Source organism: Pocillopora verrucosa, chromosome 8, assembly GCF_036669915.1.
Source record: "Pocillopora verrucosa isolate sample1 chromosome 8, ASM3666991v2, whole genome shotgun sequence".
Classification (NCBI taxonomy): Eukaryota; Metazoa; Cnidaria; class Anthozoa; order Scleractinia; family Pocilloporidae; genus Pocillopora; species Pocillopora verrucosa.
This window is the reverse complement of record NC_089319.1, coordinates 8087618-8109341: the sequence shown is the minus strand read 5'-3', so window position 1 is coordinate 8109341 and position 21724 is coordinate 8087618. Positions and strand designations below refer to the sequence as shown.

Sequence of the window (21724 nt, the reverse complement as noted above, 5' to 3'; positions counted from 1 at the left end):
TTCCCGATGGCGTCTCGGGTTGCCCAGATTTCAATCATTTTTCCTTGTAACTCGTATTTCACAACACAGAACTGATCAGAACATCGTTCAAAATTAAGGTAAAAAGACTGAGTAAAAAGCGAACACTCTTAAGTGTGAGACTACTTTTTAACCCTGAATATCTCTTCCTTCCCTGAAATTGGATTTGTAACAATGTATGACGACTCTGTCTGGAATATCTCAAACTGAGGCTGCATCCCTAATCGTGGACTTATGTCACTGTTATCTTTCCCTTTAAACTCTGTTGCCAACGACTAATCCCCGTTGAAAACCATGTGGATCCGTCAACGTCCCCCCCCCCCCCAAAAGGTGATGCATAACGACTGGTTGACTGGTCTTCCCCCTTCAGTAAAAATGTCCAAGTTTGTTTACCTTGACTCCCTCTGTTGACAAGGAATTATTTCCCTCGTCGAAGAACATACACCAAGATCGATAAACAGAGATGTTATAATGCATTTTTTCAGTGAATATTTCGTCAGAGAGCCATGTGAGATTGCTGGGCTTCTTGAAGATGATCTTGGCGAAGTATCTTCCAGCAACTGTGAAATTTACGACATCATCAGCCAAAAGTAATCTGTGGGAATATGACTGAAGAGTTGAATTCGACAAATTTGCCACCTTGTTTTGTAAAAGGTAATTCTCAGCCAAGAAGTTAGCGCTGAAGTTGAACAAATGCTGGGATGTGTTAGGTTCACGGCCTATGGTGACAAATATCTCGACATCGACAGGAGCCTCCGTTGTAACTTCAAACGTGACGGTAGAAATATTGTCTTTAATTTCAAACGAATACGCACTGTATTGAGACAGAACCAGCTTCCTCTCAGCCCAATATAAACTTCTGTTCAATTGCGTACGAGTTAGCGGGATTATGACACTGATTTCGTTCCCAGTCGTCAGATTTTTCACTTCATGCTCAGCTTTGCGACTGTTGTCGGCAGTATTTACCTCGAACAATGAAAAGCGTACGAACTTGCTGTCATTTAGGCGGCCAGAGTCGTTTCCCTCGGGGAACAGTTTTATCGCAGAAAGTATGCTCTAAGAAAAACAAATCGAAGGAATATACGAATTTGTTCTCTAACTATTTAAACCTTTGGAGGGTTTAGTTACCATATCAAACTCAACATACCACTTGATTGAGGATTTCATCTCCTAGCTCAATTGAGCCTTCTGGAATCTTCACTTCACTGTCACCAACTTTGTAGGGCTTCTTGCCGATAAACTCAGCACCTTCAAGTGAAAGTCCCATTGAGAGAACTTCATTGTCGATAGTCGTTGGTTCCTCTCCATCGACCATTGAAATTACAAGAGCTTGCGACAGTCTATCAAGCGTTCCGATGACTCTCTCTGTTGTATTTTTTTCTGTTGTGTTTGAGTCTTCAAACGGCAACTAAAAAACATAGTGCTATCTTAGACGACAGCTTATGAAACGAAACAAAACCTTTTCAAAGTGACGCTTAAATTAACTTCTACATAAAAAGTCTGTGAGACTTTGGAAGTCTGATGCTCAGCGCGCGGGACTCCAGATCGAAAGGTGCGGATACAACCCCTAGCTGGGGACTGGGTCACGCTGCTGCCTTGTGCTTGGGTAAGATAGACACTTTATTCTCGAGGAAAGTACTGTTACAGTACAAAGTCGTCGATTACCGAAACAACTTACGATGACTCCAACCAACGCTCCATCCAATCGGCTTGCCTCGTAGACATAAATCGCAAAAAGCTAACGTGCCCTCGTACCTAGACACCTTATCACGGCGATTATTGCACAAATTTCGTTGAGGAAAAAGAATTTCACAGAAATTATCAATTTCACACCAAAAATCGTTTCCGCGACAAAAATCCCAGCGAAGAGTGGCGGCGACTTCTAATTTAATCCGTTCAGTCGTCTTTTCTCTCTTAGCGCATTAGATCATATCCACATGTATTTTGCGCTATATAAGTAATAAATTATTAATTGTTATTCTCTTCCGCAAAATGTACTTGCATTGCATCACGCATCATCACAACGATTTTCAACTGAACCAAATGCATATCTTACCTTTTCACCTCCGCGAGTGAAGTTCACCGTTCTGATGAGATTAACGGCTCCGTTCAGCACTGCTGCCGATGCCTCTTTTAATTTCTCGCTAGGTTCCCTTTTGTGGATAGCAATTTCGAAGATTGTTTTACTTGCGTTATCATAGAGGTCGGAGAGTTTCTCCTGTTTAAGACGACACAACAGAGATAGGGCTTTACCATATACAAAACAAAAACGTCAACACGACAGTTTAGTGTAAGTTAGTGTTAGTTAAACTCAGGCTTCTATACCAGCTGCATTTCCCGCTACACAATCATTGCTTAACACAATCCGTTTTGAGAGAATAGCCTTACTGTGATTGGACAACCGTGCTACTATTGTTCAGCTCATAATCGTTGTATGATAGGGAAGAGTAATGTCCTGAAAAAATTTCGCACTTTCCACGCAGCGCTGTGACCCAGGTTCAATTTCGTGACCTGGCGTTTTGCCACTGATACGTTTTGCAATGATTCTTGCCCCAGCTCCAAAGTTTATCGTCTCTTTTTCTTTTCATTTCTCCCTCCATTTAAAAGAAGCATTGTACTAAATTCTTGATGCACGTACAATTTTTAATCGTTCCTTTTTCAGAAAGCCTATGTTCTGGAGTAAAATAAAACTGAGACTTGAGTTAAATCTTAATCCTTTAACTCCCGTAGGTGACCAAGACAGAATTTCTCCTCACTACATCTATACAATTTCATGCAGACAGGTGATGAGAATAAAGAAAAATATCAATTATGGAATTACTAATTGATCCGATACCAAATTCTCCAAACTAACACAACGAAAATCATTTGGCAGACAATGAAGAGAATTGCTAATGAAAAAGGTGAAAGAAACAGAGCACAAACACGAGCACCTACCAACATAATATTTGTGTTTTGTTCGGGTTTGCTTGTTACCACAGTAAGAGTGCCAGCAATTTGTCTAACATCCGACACGCTGGTATTCAGTGTCGCTCTAACGCTAGATTCCACATATTCCACAAGTTTTTCTCTCAGCTGTCGAGTAAAACAAACGAGCAGTTAATAAACATCGAACTAGCCTGCCTAGCAGCCACAGGCAAGTGTAAACGCGATCGAAAATTCACGCGCACACGATGGAATGGTCACGCGCGCGCATGACACACAAGACGAGTTTTTCACTATGCCGCCGACAGAACAAATGCATGGGTACACGCGTGGGTAAATCCAGGTGAGTACCCACACGCACACGACTCACAGTACGCGTGTCTTCTTTCTAATGCGTGAGATAATCCAGTTCTCACCGAGCGGCTGCTCTGCAAACCAACAAGTCACAGATAAATATTGTATTACGCTATCGACTGTTTAACTGTTCTGAAACTGCGCCGTTAAACATTTTATATCACTTGACAGGCTTTTTATCAACATTGTGAAAAAATATTGCAGCTGGAAAACGTGACCAATACGCTTGTAATTGGGTGTAGTCGTTTTGCTCACCGTGTAACAACATTGTAAGGACTGTATAGTGAGACTAACGATCATACATCATTCAAACGTCATATTTTCCTTGGAACTCTTTGTTATTTAGGGTACGTGTTATATGAAACCTTCAACTTCACACGAGGCTGCATTTACACCAATGTCAACCTTTTCAGTGTAAAAGTTTTAACCTATCGTAAGTTTACCTCCACTTTTTTTTCCTCCTCGCTTTCATCAATTGGGGTTGATGTACTCCTTTCGTTCAAAACCTCAGCAGTGGTGAGAGCAATAGACGTGGTGCGCCTCATGTCTCCTTTAGTAGAATTCAGAAGTCCCTCAGCTTTTTTTGTCATGTCTGCGTAGCTTACGGGCAGTGTTTTCACCTACAACATCAATAAACACCAATAATCATATACTAATGGCCTAGTTTAAAGACGCTTACTTCATTACATTATTCCTACGCCAAAGAGAAAAACTTCCTTGGTTCCTAAGGTAGTGGCCTTCTTCTAGGTACTTGCTCAATGAAGACAAGCAAAAAAACGCGCGAGTCGTTAATGGCAGTTTTTGGAGAAAAAGGTTGCTAATATTTGTCTGTTTATTGCCAAGACCCTTGCAGTTTTTGGCTAGCATTATTGCCATTGAAAACCGAGAGCCTAACTCAACCCAGAGGGTTAGAAAGAGTTCTCACGGGGAACTCAGATCATCTTTTTTAATTCACGCCAATGCCAAAGAATTTAAGGGAGCTACCTTACGATTTTTGGAGACTTATTTTCCTTGGCATATGAACCATTACCCTGAAGATGACGGAAAATACTATTACAGTAAAGTAAAAAGATAATGATATACCAAGGAATGGAGAAGCTTGCCGCAGATTGCAAATAATAAACCCACAAAAGTAAGACAAAAATGTTCAAGATGCGCAAATAATGTTGCATCCCTAAAGATTAAGTTACCGACCTTTTAGCAAGAGAGCAATATATTCAGAGCTAGCTTAAAGTTAGGGACCAGTCACTCTATCGCCTAGGGTGGGGGTGTGGGGGGATTTTGGGAGGATCAGATGGTTTTTAGAGAGGACGGAGGGGAGACCAGTCATCGCCAACAGAGTATAAAAGGGGGTACTTTAGAAAATTAACTGCCATTGAGGGGGGGGAGGGAAATCAGGTAAATCCTACGACCCCTCGGGTGATAGGTGATGACTGTTTCCTTGGATGACCTGGATTGCTTGCATCAAATATCGACGCGTTCACTTACCTTAACAGCTGATGTGAACGTTACGATTGTGGTAGCCCCTACTGAGTCCGAAACTTTGGCGTATATTGTGATGTTGTCCCCACTAGAAAGGATAACATTATTCTGCCAAGGGTCTGGTCCACTACCTAAACTTTGGTTTAAGTCTCTCGGACTCTTGGAGTACAGAAATTCATAGTATATTGGTTTATCGGTGTCACTGAATCCATTACAGGTCAAGTTGAAAAGCGTTTCCAGAGCTTGACCCTCCGTCGGCGTGACTGTACAATTCCCTTTTGAAGGAGGTGTGTTCGCCCTGACTGTTACTTCTTTTGATCGGTTTTTTCCACCGTCAACTTCTCCAAATAAGATGATCTTATATATTACACCACCTACAAAACAAAATATGGAAGTTGTCCCCTCTAAACTTCTTTAAGAAGAAGCACATTTTTATAATTTCATACGAAACGCTGTGTGACGTTCTTTTACGTCGGGTGACGTCAAGTTATACTCCAACAGGTTACGTGACGTTACTTTAAATAGCGCAGCGCACTTAAGACGTCAGGAGTTTTCAGACCTCCCCTCGTGACTCAGACATACAAGTCTGTGATAAGGAAAATGCATATGAATGGAGGGCGCTTTGCATCGATCTTTAACGGTTTTAACCTGTGATGGCGATAATGTTCCTGGTTTGAAATTTGTCTGAGTCTGTGCGACACTCTCTGGTGACAAATCTATTTTTAGTAACATAGCGCATCACTTTTAACCCTTTGACTTCCAAGATCTAAATACTAATTCTCCCCTCTAGTTGCTACATATTTGTTTGTGAATAAGTTACAAGAGTTTGGTTTTGAATCAAGATAACAACTTCTACCTGATAAGTTCGAGTATTCTCATTACCTGTTTGCTAAATGGTGTATGGATATTAGTGGGAGAATTAATATGTAAATTACTTCTGGAGCTAAATGGTTAAGATGAGTCATGAAACCTCACATAACATTGCGCTTGTAGAGTTGCCTCATGCTGCGACATCATGTCACCAGAATGTACGTTTTGTAATGGTACAATAACTTAAGTTATTTTCATTCTGTTTCGTTGTTATGCCCAGTAACGCCCTCTTATGTCAAGTTATGTAGGTTACCTTGAAGTTTGTCGGGTCTAATAACAAAATATTTCCAATTCAATGGGGTGCTGTTATAACCCTTCAAGTCCATCGCCACTGAGCAGTCGTTCCCGTCTGCAGAACAATTTTTTACTTTCCAGTTGAATTTGATCGATTTGCCTCCTTTGGTTTCTCCATGTCCTTTAAACGTTATTTTGCTGGAAGGGTTGACAACATATGGGTTTCCTTCCTTCCCACATTGCACACAGCTGAAACGAAGGAAAAATAATAAATTTGTGCTCAATAAATTTATTTTCACTCGGTTCAAGGTCATTGATCTGAGCAGTCGCGCACCTATCCCTACCCTATCTCGACTATAACACTAACACTGTTATTAGACGAATTTTGTCGGGTTAAGGGAGGGGTAGGTGTGCAGTTGCTCAGATACTGACACTTACCCTCTGACTACATGTAAACCATCTCGAAATGAGTACCAGAGTGGCGTTAAACTTTAGTTTGTATTTTCGATTCTGTGTTGTTGTCGCTTTTAGAACCAAAAACAAACTAATCATGACGGTCAATCATAACAGAGTTAATTATCACAAAGAGCCCATGAAATCGTTGGATAATAGATGTAAATTTCAAAAGCGGGGAAACACGCGCGTGACCAAGACGTTGAGAAAGGTGAGCGACTTCAGCTGAACAATACCAAGTTAAGCGTGAAGCAAGTCAAAGAAATGAAATTGCGGGATTACGAAGACACCCAAATAAAAATTACTCCCAAACACACCCCCACCCCCGAAAACAGAATAGGTAACTCTCTACACGCTTTTAGTATCAAACTACGAGCATAGGTGAATAATCCTGTCTAAATCTCCTTACATCAAAGCAACAAGAAGACTTTTTCATTTCACATCCGAGTAGTTATTCGACGAAGAGGAAGTAAAGGCAGTTTAAATCGTCCGAATGATGATGTGCGGGATTACCTAGAAAATTTCGATTCTGACCCTGATTTGAAGAACTAAGCAGGGGTTGTATTCGTCATTGCTTGCTCTACAGTTAAAGTACTCACCTGATGTCAAGTTCATATGGATCAACGTAAACTGTCTTGTTTAATGACTTTTCACTCACAAGATTCTTGGCTTTGAAACTGATGGTATATTTTCCAGGTTCCTTGTAATCATAGGTTGTTGTGTTTGTGTAAAATATGGGATTTGGGATGACCCAAGATTCGTCGTAACCGTCACCGTAGTCAATAACAATTTCTACATCCGTTCCTTGAATTAACGACCAGTTTATGTTTACCCTTTCAGACTTATTCTGTATGATAACATCACCGGCTGGGTCATTGAAAGAAAAACTTTCTATCTCGTCTTGAACGATCATGTTTGAGTAGCCTTGAACGAGTGAACTGATATCGTTCACAGCACTTAAGACGACTGAGTAGTTTCCCGCCTTTTCGTACACATGTGATAAATTTTTTTGATAGGTGTTAATTTTCTTAGAATCCATGGAATCCATCCCTCCAGTAAAATTCAGAGTATAAGTGGCTGTCCTGTATCCTTGGTGGGGCGACATGACGAATTTAAATTCATGTTTTGTTTTTACCAAAGGAGGAAATTTCATTTCAATACTGGTAAGATTTTGCTCTACGCTCAAGTTTCCTCTGAGAGTCAAATTGTTTACCCTATTTGCAGCTATGATTGTGATGAGGTATAAGTCAGGGATACTGAATTTTGTTTTATAAACGGAGAACAATATTGTATTAACGGTCTTGGCGTTATAAAAATACTTGTTAAACTTGTATCCAGACTCCTTGGATGTGATGCTGAAGTTAAAGTTGACGTGTGATCCTTTACGAAGAAGCCAGTCAATGCTAACTAGTGTTCCATTTTCAACGGGCAAAAGGGAATTGTTCCTAAATTTTAAGCCTTCAATTCTTTCCTGAACATCAACCGAACACCGAAAAGCAGCTAAGCTTACATCGTTTGTCGCAAAGACAAAGATATCCACTTCTCCGATACTCGTAAAATTGTGGGTCACAAACGGAGAAAACGTCATGCTCTTTTCACCGTCGCTGAATTCCCAATAGTATGTTAAATCAGTGCCACTAGTTTTATCAGCGGTGATATTAACGGGTTCTAACAATGCGAAAGTGTCAGGCGAGCTTAACTCGAGTCCTTTTATCGGTTCTTGGACAAAAATCTGTGCTGTAAAGTTGAACTTGCCGTATGAATTCTTTAGTGTAAGAGAAACTGATTTATTTCCGGGTGTCTGATATAGATGATCAACGCTTCTCCCAGACAATGCGGTGTATAAAATGGCTATTGCGGGCGCATGACGAAGTTCTGTTGGACTTGAAGCTGTTACCGGATGGCGATTACTGCGAAGAATTTCGGTACCACCTGAGAGCGACGTGTTATAAAAAAGAGAAATACTTGACAAACTTGTTTTAATTGCCGCACCTGGCTTAGAAGAAGGAAATTGCACAGCAATGATATCGCCTTCTTCAACCTCAAGTTGCTGAGTGCAACTTTCGACTAAAATAACCTTATGGCCGCTGGTTGTCTGAATCGTACAATTTGAGATATTTTCGTAATCAAAGTTTGCTTGGGACGTCGTTTTGTTTTCGCTGAATGCCCCATCTTCCTTGACGCACTGTGTTCCTGCAAAGCTAAATGTTTTATTACCATCCCAGCAACCAACAGAGGAATCACACATCCTTTGTACTCGACAGTAACGCTGCTTGGAATCTAAACACTTCGGGCGATAAACCTAGGGCACACAAGTTAAAAATAGAGCTGTTGTCTTTATTCCGCGAATCCATGGAAAACGCTCACAGAAACAACACTTTTGAGTATTCAAGCAATTCTAGGTTCTGGACTGTAAAAATTGGCTTTACGTGTTGGCAACAATTTAATGCAATTTTACAATCCAAATATGATATGTTCTGTAAAGCCAAGTCACAAAGGTTTAAAATTTTGTACTTCGTGTCACTGACACGTAGTGTTAAATCCAGGCGAAATTAAACATGAGAACACAGATACCCAGAGATACACAGCTCTACGACCCAGAATAAAACTCAGAAAGAACAAAAACTCAGAGAACTGGTTTTAGTCAAGAATTGGTACAGCTGAAGGGGGGAGGGGTGGGGAGGTGAAGAGGTGAAGGTGTGCCAGTTTTGTGGCATCATGAATACTTAATTCTTTCTATTATACAGTGGCAACTTTGTGATACTTTTGAATGAAGAAAATAAATTTAAAAACGTATTAAAACAAAAATTTAAAATAAATGATTTCGGAAGACATTTTTGCAGGGATTTCTTTTTCTTCAAACACAGAATTAGAATATTCAGGCGAAAAAACTTCTACTCATAGGTACCTTGATTTCTAGGAAGCCACCTCGATCGACATCCATTTCAAAAGCCACAGCTTTTCCTTTGTTTGTGACGTCCGTTGTAGGTAATAGGTACAGTCCGTCAGAAGTAACCTGGCCCCCTGGGTCAGAAACTGGTATGCCCGCAGTCATGACCATGGCATCTATACATAAAAAAATATTGCTTGCGCTAAAAAAAAAAAATCACTGTCCACTGCCGGTCTACTTGCCAGCATGCACGACCGACTGCCCGAATGACAGTCTGTTTTTCTATCCTACTGACTGAATATCTGATTCTTTGCTGTTTACCTCCTGCTCAATAGAGTGAGTGCCTGCCTGTCTGCCTGATTGACTGTCCGACTGACTGACGGCTCTGACGAATGGCTAACAATCTAAACGTTACTTTTTTGGTGGTCAGTGTGCATTATCAACTCAGTTGAACTGATAAAACTAAATTGTCATGTTTCACTCGGTCCCCACTGACCCAGCACCACAGTTTCCTCATTAACGAACCCCCTCTATTCATTTGACGGACTGACTAACTGACCGACCAACTGACTGACTGACTGACTGTCTGACATACTGACTGACTGACTGATTAAGTGGAATGTAGTGTACATATGAATGTAGTCTCCAAACAGTCTGACAAATTCACTAGATTATCAGTGTAGCAAAACTTACCCGGAACAAAACCAGAACTGTAATATCCTCCTTCAAACTCTATAGTAGCGTTCACGTTTGTTCCTTGACTAAATTGCAGAGAGCAGCTGAACGTAAAATTCACAGGATACGCCGTAGGACAGATGAACGCGATATCCGTTACATTAGACACCGCTGGTGCTATCATGAAAGACTCCACCGCTGACCGATGGCCAGTTTTTGTATGTTTTACAATCGCTCTCCCCTTAATGGTGTAGTTTCCCGGGTCACTGAATATAAGCGTAGCTTCAGACTTCGTCTCATTATAATTCAAAAAGTCCACACCGTCCCTCACAAATAGTACGTAAGACTCAACAATTTGGTCCTCTGAGAGAGAAGGTAATATTTTTATTTTTAAGTTGAACGCGGTGAGAGCCACAGCGGAAGAATCAGCTGACAGGTTTAAGGTTAGAGGTTGCACTCGGACTGACTTGTAAACGGATAGGTAAGATCCTCCACCACACTTAAGATTTCCAGCACCAAGGCACGCAGATAGGCACAGATCTCGAGGACGTTCTGTCACGTTTGCCGTAGAATTGGAACACAGACATATGTTGTCATCCCTCAATCCTGCATAATCGAAGTTGAAATTGCCGCACAAGTGCATGCAAAGACCAGGAGTCATTCTGCTAACTCGGTAATCACCTGGATTGAAAACGAACCTTGGTAAAATCGTACTGTCTTCATAGCAACCCAAGTAATTCCAAGGAACTGTGATAAGGAATTAAGATAAACTGTTACCAAATCAGCGCTGAAACAAAACACCCTGTAGCATTCTTACCGTGACAATTCTGACATAAAAGACATCTTCAATTGTGTCAAAAACTTGCATCTATCACTAGATCACTTATATTGTAAATGTTTTTATAGATTCTTTTTATGAATTGGCAATCAGAGTATATTTAAACTCAGTGCTCCTAGCGATGGCAGGAAACTCTACCGTTAGGCTTCTGACAGGACTACCCTGAGTTTCACCATCGGTTTTTTTCATATAAAGGTGTCTCCCTATCTATCTATTTCATCGACCCTTCAGAGGGAGTTGAGTGAGATAAGTGTAAACCACCGTAAGATAATTTTCTATTCGTTATAATACATTTTTTGCGTGAATAACTTACCGACTCCTTAGGCGCCTAATTTAAATCGTAGTAAGCGCGGGTATACAACAGTTGTAATCCAGGATCTCTATAAGTGGAAATCGCCTCATGCAACGAATACAATTTCCCAATCGTCTACGTTTAATTGATTCTATTTGTTTCTATTGATCACTTTGTAAAGGCGTCTGGTCATTCTAGGTCCCGTATGTTAGCTTGGCGCTCTCGCAATCGTGCTCTCTCATGATTCAAAAATTATTTTCACACATGAAAATTTTTAGTTTTGCATTTTTTTAACTTACTTTGTTCGCAAATGGATTTGCGATAATATGGTAAGGAACAACTTTTAATCGTCCAGTTTCCATAGGAGGACATCACACATTCGGTGTTGCCATTTGGTTCTGTCGATTCATAATTCAACTTGCTAAATGATAGTCCTGAACCGTCAGTCCATCTGAAGTTGCCATCGGCTACTTCCCGAAGTCCGATCCATGTCTCTTCACTGTTTGCCATATCTTTAACAAAGTTGTTTTCCTCTTCCGAAGAAATCTTTACTAACTCTCCTCCTTCGTTCAAGCATGAAGCGCGAGCTCCAGAAAAGTACGACTGTTCAACCGTCATCTTGTAGCACGAGCCATCGAAATAGAGCCATCCTGGATTGCAACTTTCGAGATCTGTGATTAACGAAAAAATAATTTAAAAAATCAAACTGAAGTTTTCGTTTGGCGCGCTTTAATAGAAACACGCTTCCCTACATGTTAAACAGTTATTCCCCCACAATGCATTTTTGATTCGGTTTTTAAACTACCTAGTTCGCAAACGGGTTTTCTCGGCGCATCTGAGTTAGTAAACTGAGGGTTTCAATGGGGTTAACTGTAAGCCGTGAAACGGCCAAAAAAATCGTTAGGCGTAAAAATTGAGCAATTATTAATGTAAGTTGTAAAAAAAGTTAACTGTGAAAAAATTTTCAGTTGACCACAATGGAAAGATATTAACCGTTTGCTGTAAACTAGCCAAAAATTTCCACCATTAGCCGTAAAAGCCATCGCCCCAATAAGGCCTCCTTAACTGCAAAAATTAACTATCCATGTCAATATAATAGTGATCTTCGCAGGAGTGAACACTACTTGAGCAGTGGTGAAAATAAGGCCTGAAAAAAATTCAGGCTTGTACGCGATTTGAATCCATGACCTCTGCTAAACCGATGCAGAGCTCTACCAACTGAGCAAAAAAGTCACTTGGGAGCTGGTCATTATCTTGGTACCACATAAACCCGTGAAGTGGTGAATAAACGACTGGGAATATTTGAAAGTCATATAATGCGAATAAAGACGTGAATTTGATAGCGATCTTTGCAGTAGTGAACATCACATGGGCAGTAGTGAAAATAAGGCCTCAAAAAATTCAGGCCTGCACGGGATTTGAACCCATGACCTCTGCGATACCGGTGCCGTGCTTTACCAACTATCCATTTTCCATAAAGATCCTTAAAGATCCCTCCCCGCGGGGATCCCGAACCTCGGGTTCCTTCCCATTACCTCGAATCCCGTTTCGCATTAGTGTCTGCGCGACCGAAAAGGTGTCAATAACATCGTTACCGCTCGCCATCTCGAAAGCGTTTCTCCGATCTCCAAAATACTCGAGATAATAGTACTCACTTGTAGTCTCATCCAAAAAAGTGAGATACGCCCTATTTTTTCATTTTCATATCATTTGTTTATGTACTGCAGCCTGCTAGGGCCCTAACGCTATCAAATGAGATTGCGTGACAGAGATAGCGAAGAGAAAAATGCATTTTGTGGAATGAAGGTCTTAGTACGCTCACCGTTACAGCCGAGCAGCGTCGACATCCTCTCCTCAGCAATTGCTTCTTCCCATATGGCTACATCTCTTAGCACAACATCTGCATGGACCCCGCCGTCGATGTCCATAGATCGACCTATTCTCAAAGAAGAGTGAGAGGCTTGCTTTGGCATGAAAATCCTTCCAGCTGTGTCACGCAACACACTGGTTGACTCTCTGCTAATAACTGCGGTTAGACCGTCTCCTTGACTCCAGCTCACCACAAATGCGTGCCATGCGTTCTTTTCATACGATCCCTGGACCTGCCAGATCCGCTGACCATCACGCAGATTAAAATGCACGACATCATCGACATGGTAAATTGAAAAACCACATGAGCTTTGCCCGCCTGAAGATAAAATGTAACCAATTCCGTTTGCTGAAAGATTGGCTTTAAAGCTAACAGAAATTCCGTTCTGGCAATGCAAAGGGCTAAAAAGACAGCTTTCTTCGTTGTCTTTTTTGGAACCAAGATCAATCCAAGAATGCGAGCCAGAGAGGGAAAGTGCCAGCGGTGTGAAGCTTAGGTTGGCAGGTAAGTAATGTAGGATCCACGGACCGTGTATCTTTCCCGGCAGAGATTTGTCACCTTTCAAATCTTGTTGATAAAATGTGGACTTGTCCAATGGCCAATAATGAGAAGCGTCTTTGTAGCAATAATCTGAAAAATTCGTCAAGTGAAAATCGTGGAATGTGACCTGCTAAGCGTTTCAGGAGCACAGACAAATGAGCGATAGACTGACAAGAAGCGCTGATGAGGGGTCGTGAAGGAATCCGCGCCTCTTGAACTCGCTACAGGTATCTCAGCGTTCCCCCCTTTGAAATTAGCTACCATTTATCGAAGTAATGCCTCTGCACCGGAAAAGTATTTGGTTTCTTTGTTGTGTTACAGTGCGACAGTGTCACCGGCCGAAGTCACTCACCCAAAACTTAGTAATCTGATTTAAGGGGAAACGAAGAGGAAATTTAATCTACATTACTTGTCACCTTTACTTCCTTCGGTCGTAAGCGCTGATTTTCAGTGTTGAATCTAGTGGATTCATTATGAATTACGGTAAAAGTAGCCGTGCTGTGCCACTGTAAGTGTTAATGATAAACACTACTGATTTAAGTAACTGTCTCTGAATTTTATAAAAAAAAATTACTTACCTATACGTGCACAGACCTGGATCATGGCTGTTGAGCTCGTTGTTGAGAAGAAAGCATACTTTGTCTTGATTGGTTTCGCATCCCTCCAGAACAGGTAAATCTATCATGACAATATTTCTTTAATTAATGATACGAGATTTCTAAAAAAAAGTGTGCTGTTTGAAACATACAAATATCGCTGATGCGAAAGTTATTCAAATCAACCTTTACATCGTAAATAGCGTCTCACGGGGTACATCTCATATTTAGCAAGTTCTTCCATATTCAAGATCGTCAAAGCTCGACAATGTGACATGAAGTGTTTGCTTTCTTGGGGGTATATTTATGGGCAGGGTGAAAGAAATTTGCGGCTTCAGAGACCACTAAAATTTTTCTAAGGTGAGCTGTTCAATTAGTAAGATATTTGGGAGGAAGAATGGTAACAAGCTTCATCAAAGGATTGGCCGATATTTCTGGTCACTAAACTGACGCAGACTGTCTATTCAACAAATAGATTCCATGCAACCGCGCGTCTGTTCGGTAATAGATCACAGTTAACTTCAAAATGTGGTCAGAACAAAAAAGTGGCTCACATGGAGCTAATGTTCTCACCAGATTTTGGCGTCTTCTGAGACGTATTACTGTACAGACCTACGGCAACACGGAATTTATTTGTTTCATATGATAAAAAAGAAAATTTTTGCTAATAATGTCGTTATCTATGCGTCTGTTGTTCAATAGATCGGAAGTTGAACCAAAATGCGTCTACAATTGATTCAGCCAATCAGAACTTATCATACCTTATCTCCGGAACCAAAAACCAATCGTTCCGCTTGTATCTCCACCCAAAATAGCCGTGTTTCGTTTTCTTTTAACAGAGTAACGTTGGATTTCATCACTTGTTTAATCTCGTCATCGTTACTTTTCAAGATCACTTCCCCATTGGCAACAATTTCAATCTTATATCCATGGCTGTCGACGCGTGAAGTACTCATGAGTGACACTGAGACATCGTCTCTTGAGTTGATCATCAGCGGGAACTGAGTGGAGTGTAGACGGTAGGGAACTGATTGGCTGTGGCTTAAGAGCTGGATGGCGTCACAAATTGTTTCTAAAAGAAATACAAAGAGAAATTACAGGACTTCCTGAAGGCTTGCCCTGGTTGTAAGCAAAGTGAAGGTCCTTTAGACTAGTAATGGTATGTCAATAAAAGAAAAGAGAGTTACCGTTTCCTCCAATTAATAGACATACAAGAACTTTACAAAAAGGGATATTGATGCTTTTAAAGCTATTCATAGACGTTGTTTTTATTCACTCCGCATTCATTCATTGGTCCGTTCATTCAGGCAGTCAGGTGAGTCACTCAGTCAGACAGACAGACAGATAGTCAGAAAAAATTTAAATAATGACAGACAGTCATGAAGTAATTTGGATTTTATAGTCATTCATTCAATCAGTACATGTGCAGTTCGCTCGTTCCTCTTACATTTTGTTTATTTATTTCTTCACGCCTGTATTCCGCCATTAACCTAACCTGTACATTCTTGCCGGCAATAGTCTGATTTGCAAAAACAATTTACTTTGTTTACTGTACTTACTTGCTATTAACGGCAACTTTCTTTAACAACTTACTTTGTTTGCACATTCCATTGTAGAATTCAATTTCCTGTATTCCAACTCCCCCGCTGCCATTATACACATCTATTATTGTGAATCTAACCCAGTCTACTTTGCGGAATGAGAAGACAAACTCCTCAAAATCAAATGAGTTTTCTTTAAGGCTGATCTGCAGTATACAATGAAAAAATGAAAAATTAAACGAAGGAAAATTTCATATCTATTTGTATAGATGTGTGTAGGTTGCAAAACACAAAGGCTGGTCTCTATTTAAAACAGATTCACACATTTTTGAGCAAAGTTTGGTTCACGCCTACCACAGATACATCGTGAGTACTGTCGTTTCAGAAACTTTTCAGTGCGAATGAATGAAAAATATTGTACATGTAGACTGGACAAGCAAGCTTGTCTATTCATTTTATGTATTTTCTTTAACCATGACTTTAAATCGCCAGTAACGCAGTTAGATCGGTTAGCATCAAGTATTGCGACCCAGCTCGTCAAAGAAATAGTTCCTTACATTTTCTACTGAATGGTCGCTAAACTCCAACAAAATGTTTTGGATCCGTCGTCCCGAAGTCGTCATTTGCATAATTCGCAGCTTGTTGATGATGAAAGTGGAGTGAAAACCGATTTCGAAAAAGGAGTTGACGCTCTCATTCGTAGACGACTTCCAGCCAATAGCTGTGCTCTCATCAAGGACTTTTTCGCAGCCAGTCGAAGCTCCGTTACTCGAGGACTGATTCAAACAGCTGCCTCCATACTTTTGTGAAGCCACGTTGAACGGAGTACAGGTTGTGGAATCTGAGAGGGATAGAGATAAAAAGCTTTTGCAAAAGAAAGTAGTGAAGATAACAGTACTATCCGTGTTGCTCGGGCCAAAAGACGTAAAATAAGGTACCAGCCCTCGTTTACAACCGGGGGGGGGGGTAAGGTGATTTTCTAATGGGGGGGAGGTGGGTAGGTCATACATGGTTTTCGGGAGGAATGGGAGGGGGAAATCAGTCGTCGCCATGAGAGTATAAAGAAAGCGGCATTGAAAATTTACAGCTAGTTAACTTCCAATGAAGAGGGATCATATTTAAAATACAGAGCCTTACAGGGGATCACATCATGACTGGTCCCTAAAAAGGTAAAAAAAAAGCGAGTATAAAATAGATTCGAACTAAAATAGAAAAAAAGAGAAAAAGCTCCCGCCCCACACTAAAAGTAACAGAGTTTTTCTTTTACCTTCTGGTAGGTACAGAAAGCTAATTGGAATGCTTGATGACACTACAGCCGGCTCTCCACCGCTCTCTTTATAATTTTCCTTTATCCACGTCACACTTCTCTGTCCTTTGTATCCAATAACAGCGTGAGAAGTTTGCCCAACAACGCGGTTAGCTTTTTGTGCACCAATGCCGATTAGGTCACTCGTTGGAAGTTTGTAAGAGCCGACTGCGGAGTCCTGTACTGCCAGCAAAACTATAGCATCCGAAGGTAAGCCCTTCAGGAACACACCCAGCTTGTCGCACTCATCTTGGCTTGTAAAGCAGTTGAACGCAGCTGAGGTGAGGAAACGACCTGCATGATAAAACAGAGAAACTAAGCCTATCCATTATCCATTTTGGTAACCACCAGCAAGAGTAAGAGCAAACCAAAGGACAGCACGTTATGGCAAGGGGTCTGGATGCGAAGTAATGGGGGCCTGTTCTTGAAAATTGATTTGACGAAAGAAGTAATTACAATTTTCAGTGTGAGACAAATGAAAAGTTTGTTACGTGGTTTTGACCTTAAAATCACGGTGTTATCAAAGGCAACCCTCCAGTTTCGGAAGGTAAATGATTGTCAAATGTGAAAGCCCGCCAAAAGAGGTCAAACGACACTATGCCACTGGAAATAAAGCCAGTTGCTCGAGACGAAAACACGTTCTTAACGTTAAAGCGTGGTTGGCACTCTACCCTTACGAGCTTGGGGTTTGGTCTAAATATAAGGCGGAGAGGAGACTAGTTGCCATTCCCCCTTCCCTCAGTGTTGATCCGCCACTGCTATAAACATCGCTGGAGATTTAACAGACAACTCTCAAGACGAGAATATTAGTAATGTACGAATCATCTTTTGCTTTCTTTTCATAACTGATCAACACTATGCACCAACCTGACAGGGCGTCAAAAACTGCAACATTGTACCCTTCGTTCTGTGGAGCATAGTTCTCATTGTTAACCCAAATGAAAGCCAAACCATTTGGCAAATTCCTGCCAACTGTGTGACGTGCTTCAGATCTCACGGTGATATTGAGACGTTTAATGACTCCTGAAGGCAGAAAATTGAGAGTAATAACAGTTAAGTATATACTAAAACAGTGGATAGCGTTAAAGGCGCACTCTAATTAGCAACTCAAAGTCCAATATCCTTTGCAATTAACCTCCAAGCAACTCGCGCAGGATTTGTGCCCGAAAATATTGCAACTTTTTTAAGCTACATTATCTTACTTTTTTTTAATAGGCCAAGATAAACATTCATCTCCATTTCGGTGAAATAATAGCGGTTAACTATAGAGAGCGCCATCAAATGTGTCTGTGAAGTATTCAGACGGAGACGTGATTGATTTAACGAATAGTCAATTAAAATTTTTTGGCACCCCTGACCAATTCTAGCCAGAAAACTGATCATCCACTTTCACTGCTATCGACTTAATAAGCGAAATCGTAACTGTTATATACGCCACAGATTGGGAAGTAGTAACAAAGAGCAGAATCGTTGAATTGACGAGAAGCATTGCTTTTCCAAAGCAGCAATTACAAAGATCTGTAACTTTCAACTTTACTTTAGTTGTTATTTCATGTCAGTACTAACCCATGATTGGACAGATCTGAAACGAGGCTGGGGAAGTTGTTGTGTTAAAGACAGCGTACTTGATCTTGATCAGTTTTGCTTCTCTCCAGAATAGGTAAATCTATATGAAGCAAAAGAGAAGATGGCTGTTGATATACGAAGGATATTTGTTTTTATGTTTGTTTGTTCTGCTTCGTTTCTTTCTACCGATAGGGAACTATCAATGTCAGCCGAGCCATGCTTTTGGTCAGTGGAGATGAGAGAAGAGCGAGCGAGAGAAGTGTCCTTTTCCCAGTCTCTTTTTCTCTCGCTCGCCCCGTTCTATCCCAAACACTGACATTTTAAAAAGAGGCTATGGCAAATGCAGTATTTTATATTATACCTGTTCTCCGGAACCAAAAACCAACCGGTCCGTTTGTATATCCAGCCAGAATGGCCGTGTTTCGTTGTCTTTCAACAAAGTAACGTTCGATTCGATCCGTTGTTCACATTCGTTGGTCTTGCTACTCAAAGTGATACTCCCGTTTGAACCAATCTTAATCTTGTATTGATAATCAGTGTCTTGTGAGTCATTTGTGAGAAGCACCGAAACATCAGCCTCAGCTTCGATCAGTAGTGCCAACTGGTTACTTTGCAAGCGGTAGTGAATCGATCGACTGTGGTTCAAAAGCTGTATGGTGTCACAGAATGTTTCTGACAGAAAAGTTGAACAAAAGCACTAATTGACAGGCGTCGTTCACAACCTGGTGAGAAGTTTTCGTGCTCATTTGGGACAAAATTCTTCGTGCACATGGTAGACTTTTAAGAATATTACTTTGTAAAGATTTTTAAGTTGAAATTCGATTTCGCCCTTGTTAAGGTCGCCTCGTTTTCGATTTCCTCAGGATCAGTTTGTTTTCGTTTTTGCGAGGATCACCTCACATCAGCTTTCTTTAGGGTTAAGTCAATGTCTTTTTGTTGTAAAGCAGCAAGTTCAGAATAGAAGTCAGTCTTGTGAACAAAAGTGTGAGAAAAATTGATTTGCAACGTCATTTTCGTCAGTGACTAAGAGAGAATTTCTCCTTACAATATCAATACAATATCAAGGATAGAAGTGATGAGAATAAAATGAAATATCAATTAGGGGACTATTAGTTGATCCAATACAAAATTCTCCAGATTGACATCATAAGAATTGTATGGCAGACAGTAAGGAGAATTACTAATGAGATCTTGGGAGTTAAAGGGTTAAGGAGTTACTTACACTTTACAAGTTGGTCATTTCTAATTCGTGCCAATGTTCTTCTTTTTTTTTTCGTTTCCCTCCCATTTAGGCTGTTTTTCCATTCAACCAAACTTATACTTTGTGGTTGACTGTTATCTCACTGTGTAGAAAAGTTTGCTTGTCGCAGCCAAAGGCTCAAAACATCGCAGGGTGGTTCGCCTGTGTGTATCAATCATTTGCCCCTGATCACCTCTGCGAGTTCGCCCTCTGACGTAAACGAGTTCGCCCTCACCTTCACCAGTTCGCCTCCCAAATCATTCAAGGTGGGGGGTGGGGGGGGGGGGGACTTGATTTACGTTCGTTGGCGAACATGCAAAGGTGGTAGAGGCAAACTTGTTATAGGATGAATTCATTCACCTTAAACCCTTTGAAACAAATTGATTTTTTCTAAATTTCAGGTATTGATCTTGCTTATCTTAGTTTGCTTTCTATTTTGGAATTTTTAACTTATTTTTGTTACTTACTGTGATCGCACTTATCATCGTAAAGTTCAATTTCTTGTATCCAGGCCCCTCCGCTGGTACCATTCACTTTTGTAATTGTAAACTTAGCCCAACTTGCCTTACGTGACGTGAAGAAAAACTCTTCAAAATCAGACCGATTCTCTGTCAGTGTAATCTGCAAAATACAATTTAAAAACAAAATAACCTGCTGTGTATAGATGAATAAGTTAGCTTCATCCAAGTGAAGATTTATCAAAAACATTTCTCATGTCCGTGGGAAACTGAGATATTTTGAGTTTTTAAATAAAGCGAAAAACACAAATAGTCGATTAATCGAAGTACCTTTTCCATGGCACTGTCACTAAACTCCAACAAAATTTCCTGGATTTGTTGATTGGTAGTTGCGTTTTGCCTTATTCTTAGTTTATTGATGACGAAGATTGAGTGAAAACCAATTGTGATAGAAGAGTTGACGCTATCGATGCTTTCATTCTTGAACGACGAGTTCCAGCCAACACTTATGTTTCTATCAATGACATGTTGACAAATCTCTAAGGCTCCCCAACTGGAGGACTGGTTCAAACAACTGCCTCCATACTTCTGGGACGCCACATTGAACGGGGTACAACATGTAGAATCTAAAGAAAACGGAGAATGAAACATAAAACTTGGGATTCCTTTGAAAGAAATGTGAATGAATGATAAAACTAAACAGTTTGACAGTTGCCTAAACATCTACTCCAAATCTTAGGCAGGTTATGTCTTTTCTTGAGTCAGTTTGATCCGTATTTCATGGTGTTGAGCGACTATAAAGTAAAACACTCGCTCTGGCGGCAGGAAGTGTTAAGAGTATTCCTGAAGGGGATGTTGTATCCCCCTTCTACATTTCTACGAACGAAACGGTTCTTTGAGGCGAAAGTGAGTAACTAATTGGTGTAGGCACGCATAGAGTGGTCCGGACAGGTATTCGAATGGAGATCTGGTACTAGTTATTCTCAAGTACAGCCAAAAATGGCCATGGATGATTAAGGAGATTCCTCGGTATTACACGGCACATCCTCTACTTCGCATAAAAATCACGTAATCAGGCAAATAAGCGCGCCCATATTCCGAGAACACAGTATTGTTTTTCAATCAATTACCTGGAACAAGTAAAGAAGAACGAGCACGGTGACCTATAAACATATATATATGTATATATGTATATATATTTATATATATATATATAAATTTTTTTAGATGATTTCTATGTACAGGTTATCCCCTTTAAATTGGGGAAATCAAAAAATTTCTTCGAAGAGAAAAAATATAAAGCTAAAAGCGTGCACGAAGCCCGTTCCTCGAAGATGCAAATCATTTTATTGTATTTTTCGAAACAGACAAAGTTTTTAATGACTTATTTTTTATTTTTTCGTGCCAGACCCCTCACAGACCTCTCGCATGCTCGAATCGTGCGGGTTTCGCCGCTAATGCAGCTGCACGTAGGCTACCAAAATCGCGGAAAATGAGGCAGCGTTGGACTGAATAAATGTTGACCCAAAATTTGTGCGAAGTTTATATAATCATTTAGACTAACCGTAGAGAAGAA

The 21724-nt window shown here is 40.5% G+C and overlaps 1 protein-coding gene across 1 annotated transcript in view; it reads right to left on the bottom strand.

Annotated features, from left to right (window-relative positions):
• Nucleotides 1-20552, bottom strand: part of LOC131793182 (uncharacterized) — a 28037-nt gene extending 7485 nt beyond the window's left edge. Inside the window, exons 1-21 of the mRNA XM_066171306.1 lie at nucleotides 20479-20552; nucleotides 20158-20311; nucleotides 18812-19122; nucleotides 18451-18550; nucleotides 17752-17907; nucleotides 16846-17178; nucleotides 16136-16419; nucleotides 15631-15784; nucleotides 14799-15109; nucleotides 14020-14119; nucleotides 12854-13531; nucleotides 9920-10648; nucleotides 9245-9402; nucleotides 6936-8638; nucleotides 5903-6132; nucleotides 4786-5153; nucleotides 3741-3917; nucleotides 2956-3093; nucleotides 2075-2236; nucleotides 1166-1426; nucleotides 412-1074 (exon numbers count right to left, since the gene is read on the bottom strand). Of these exons, the coding sequence (XP_066027403.1) occupies nucleotides 412-1074; nucleotides 1166-1426; nucleotides 2075-2236; nucleotides 2956-3093; nucleotides 3741-3917; nucleotides 4786-5153; nucleotides 5903-6132; nucleotides 6936-8638; nucleotides 9245-9402; nucleotides 9920-10648; nucleotides 12854-13531; nucleotides 14020-14119; nucleotides 14799-15109; nucleotides 15631-15784; nucleotides 16136-16419; nucleotides 16846-17178; nucleotides 17752-17907; nucleotides 18451-18550; nucleotides 18812-19122; nucleotides 20158-20311; nucleotides 20479-20487 (7179 nt within the window). The 5' untranslated portion in view covers nucleotides 20488-20552. The remainder of the gene's footprint in view (nucleotides 1-411; nucleotides 1075-1165; nucleotides 1427-2074; nucleotides 2237-2955; nucleotides 3094-3740; nucleotides 3918-4785; nucleotides 5154-5902; nucleotides 6133-6935; nucleotides 8639-9244; nucleotides 9403-9919; nucleotides 10649-12853; nucleotides 13532-14019; nucleotides 14120-14798; nucleotides 15110-15630; nucleotides 15785-16135; nucleotides 16420-16845; nucleotides 17179-17751; nucleotides 17908-18450; nucleotides 18551-18811; nucleotides 19123-20157; nucleotides 20312-20478) is intronic.
• Nucleotides 20553-21724: the final 1172 nt, after the last annotated feature.